This window comes from Phaethon lepturus, unplaced genomic scaffold, assembly GCF_000687285.1.
Source record: "Phaethon lepturus isolate BGI_N335 unplaced genomic scaffold, ASM68728v1 Scaffold34113, whole genome shotgun sequence".
In the NCBI taxonomy this organism is placed as follows: Eukaryota; Metazoa; Chordata; class Aves; order Phaethontiformes; family Phaethontidae; genus Phaethon; species Phaethon lepturus.
Genome location: NW_010530297.1, coordinates 1 through 1,828, shown reverse-complemented (window position 1 = coordinate 1,828; position 1,828 = coordinate 1). Strand labels below are relative to the sequence as shown.

The window sequence follows — 1,828 nt, the reverse complement described above, 5'->3', positions numbered from 1 at the left end:
GGTTCAAGGAGCCGCTATGGCAGCTCCACACAGCCGGGCTCAGGGCCACACACGTGCCTGTGGTGTGCCCCAACCCTCCAGGGACACAGGAGCTGGCAGCCGTCCTGCCCGCAGCCTGGCAGCGCTGAGCCCTGTGGGGCCGAGGATCACCCCGGAGCCATGCTGGGGCCAGCACCCATCCTGCTGAGACGCAGCTGCTGGTTCCCAAATACTCTCGACCGCCAGCTTTCGGCACCCTCCTCTGTGCTCAGGCTCAGCTCTACCCCTCGTCACCTCCCCCTCCTATTTATGGCCTGGCAGGGGAGCGGGATGCCAGCAGCCCTGCGACCAGCCGCTGTCCCCTGTCCCCGTGTCCCACAGCCGCAAGGGGCACAGCACAGGGCACCACTGAGTTAAAAACGCTTTTAATGGCCACGTTTGCTTTGATCTGAATCCAAGGGCACTTGTGAGAAGGCAATTCGGAGCGCCCGGGGCACGTGTGGCCCCTGGACTTCCCAGCTGGGGGATGCAGGGGACCATGGGGACCTGCCCAGGCACAGAGCAGCAGAAGGCAGCAGGACGGGGGAGCCCAGACCCAGCTCCCTGCACCCCACACCGGGTCTCAGGGCATGAGTTGGACAAGAACCACAGTAGAGCTTCATCCTTGGGAGAGGCACCAGCCTGTGGCCCTGGCAGGGCTGAGCTCTCCTGCTCCATGTCGTGCTGGAGCCCAGCAGCGTGAATGTTCCATCCTACATTAAATATTCATCCCAGTAGAACAGGCAGAAAACCTTCATGGTCACCCTTGGGTCCCTCCAGGCAGGTGCTCAGAGCCAATGGGGCTCCGTGGGTCCAGTTCACTACCCCCATGCACTGACATGGGGGGGTCGCAGCCCACCCACCGGCTGGGTGAACCATCCCAGTGGTTCAGCCACTGTGGAGACGGAGACTCTCCGCTCTGGGGCTCAGCAAAAGGTTTTCAACCGTGGCACTGGCGAGGCCAAGACATGTCGTTGCAGGATGAGAGCCGCCCTGTCACTGCGGTCCCCACCACCTCGTCCCACGGCCGGCACTCTACCCACCTGCCCAGGATGGGTGGCTGAAGATGATGTTCTTCCTCTTGGCCCAGCGGGAGAAGATGGCTTTCTCGGTGATGAAGCGGTGCCCGGCACGGCGCGCTCGCTCGTGCACCAGGTACATCCTGCACTCGTCCAGCTGGCCCTTCTCGAAGTAGTGGTAGGGCACACTCGAGTGGTTCTTCTCCCTGGTGGGAGGGGATGGGGTGGGCATGGGACTCGGGGGAACGCCGGACCACCGCACGCCCGCCCCCGCTGCCCCCCACACACCTGCAGTAGCTGTCGCTGACCATGCCGAAGACGCAGATCTGCTCGCACAGCTCCATGGCCAGGATCATGGTGAACCAGCCCGTGCTCAGGAAGGAGCCAGACTTCATCCTGCAAAGCATCATGGCTGCGCTGGAGCGGGTGGCATGGTGCTTCCATCCCAGGCTACAGGTGCCGGACAGCGGGGGACGGGTGCTACGGCAGGGGGACCTGACCGTACCTGTTCTTCCCCGTCTCGTTCTGGAAGACGTTGTCACAGTATGTCATCTTCTCCTGGGTCAAGGTGTAGATCTGCAGGTGGGGGTACATCTCCATCACCTTCAGCAGCGCCTGGTAGGTTGAGCCCACCTTCTCCCGGTTCATCTTCTTTGCAGGCCCCCAGATGATGTAGAGGGTCCCCTGGGATTGCTGGAAGAAGTAGGGCTGGTTCCTCAGCAGCAGCGGGACGCTGGTGTGTGACACCACCCGGATGGTGCTCCGTGCCCCCACGTCCTCCTCGTAGCCGG

The 1,828-nt window shown here is 63.0% G+C and overlaps 1 protein-coding gene across 1 annotated transcript; it reads right to left on the bottom strand.

Moving 5' to 3' along the window:
- Nucleotides 1-1,040: 1,040 nt before the first annotated feature.
- Nucleotides 1,041-1,821, bottom strand: ST6GALNAC4 (ST6 (alpha-N-acetyl-neuraminyl-2,3-beta-galactosyl-1,3)-N-acetylgalactosaminide alpha-2,6-sialyltransferase 4). The gene is made up of 3 exons (XM_010284233.1): nt 1,543-1,821; nt 1,326-1,433; nt 1,041-1,243 (listed from the first exon to the last, which is right to left on the bottom strand). The coding sequence occupies exons 1-3, from the start codon at nt 1,683-1,685 to the stop codon at nt 1,054-1,056; spliced, it is 441 nt and encodes a 146-aa protein (XP_010282535.1). The 5' UTR covers nt 1,686-1,821; the 3' UTR covers nt 1,041-1,053.
- Nucleotides 1,822-1,828: the final 7 nt, after the last annotated feature.

Bases quoted from the DNA above. Each gene is read 5' to 3' on its own strand.
- ST6GALNAC4 (XM_010284233.1), bottom strand. From the start codon at position 1,685: ATGAACCGGGAGAAGGTGGGCTCAACCTACCAGGCGCTGCTGAAGGTG. The intron at 1,434-1,542 runs GTACGGTCAGGT...GATGCTTTGCAG, and splicing joins AACGAGACGGGGAAGAACAG to GATGAAGTCTGGCTCCTTCC. The intron at 1,244-1,325 runs GTGTGTGGGGGG...CCCTCCCACCAG, and splicing joins GTCAGCGACAGCTACTGCAG to GGAGAAGAACCACTCGAGTG.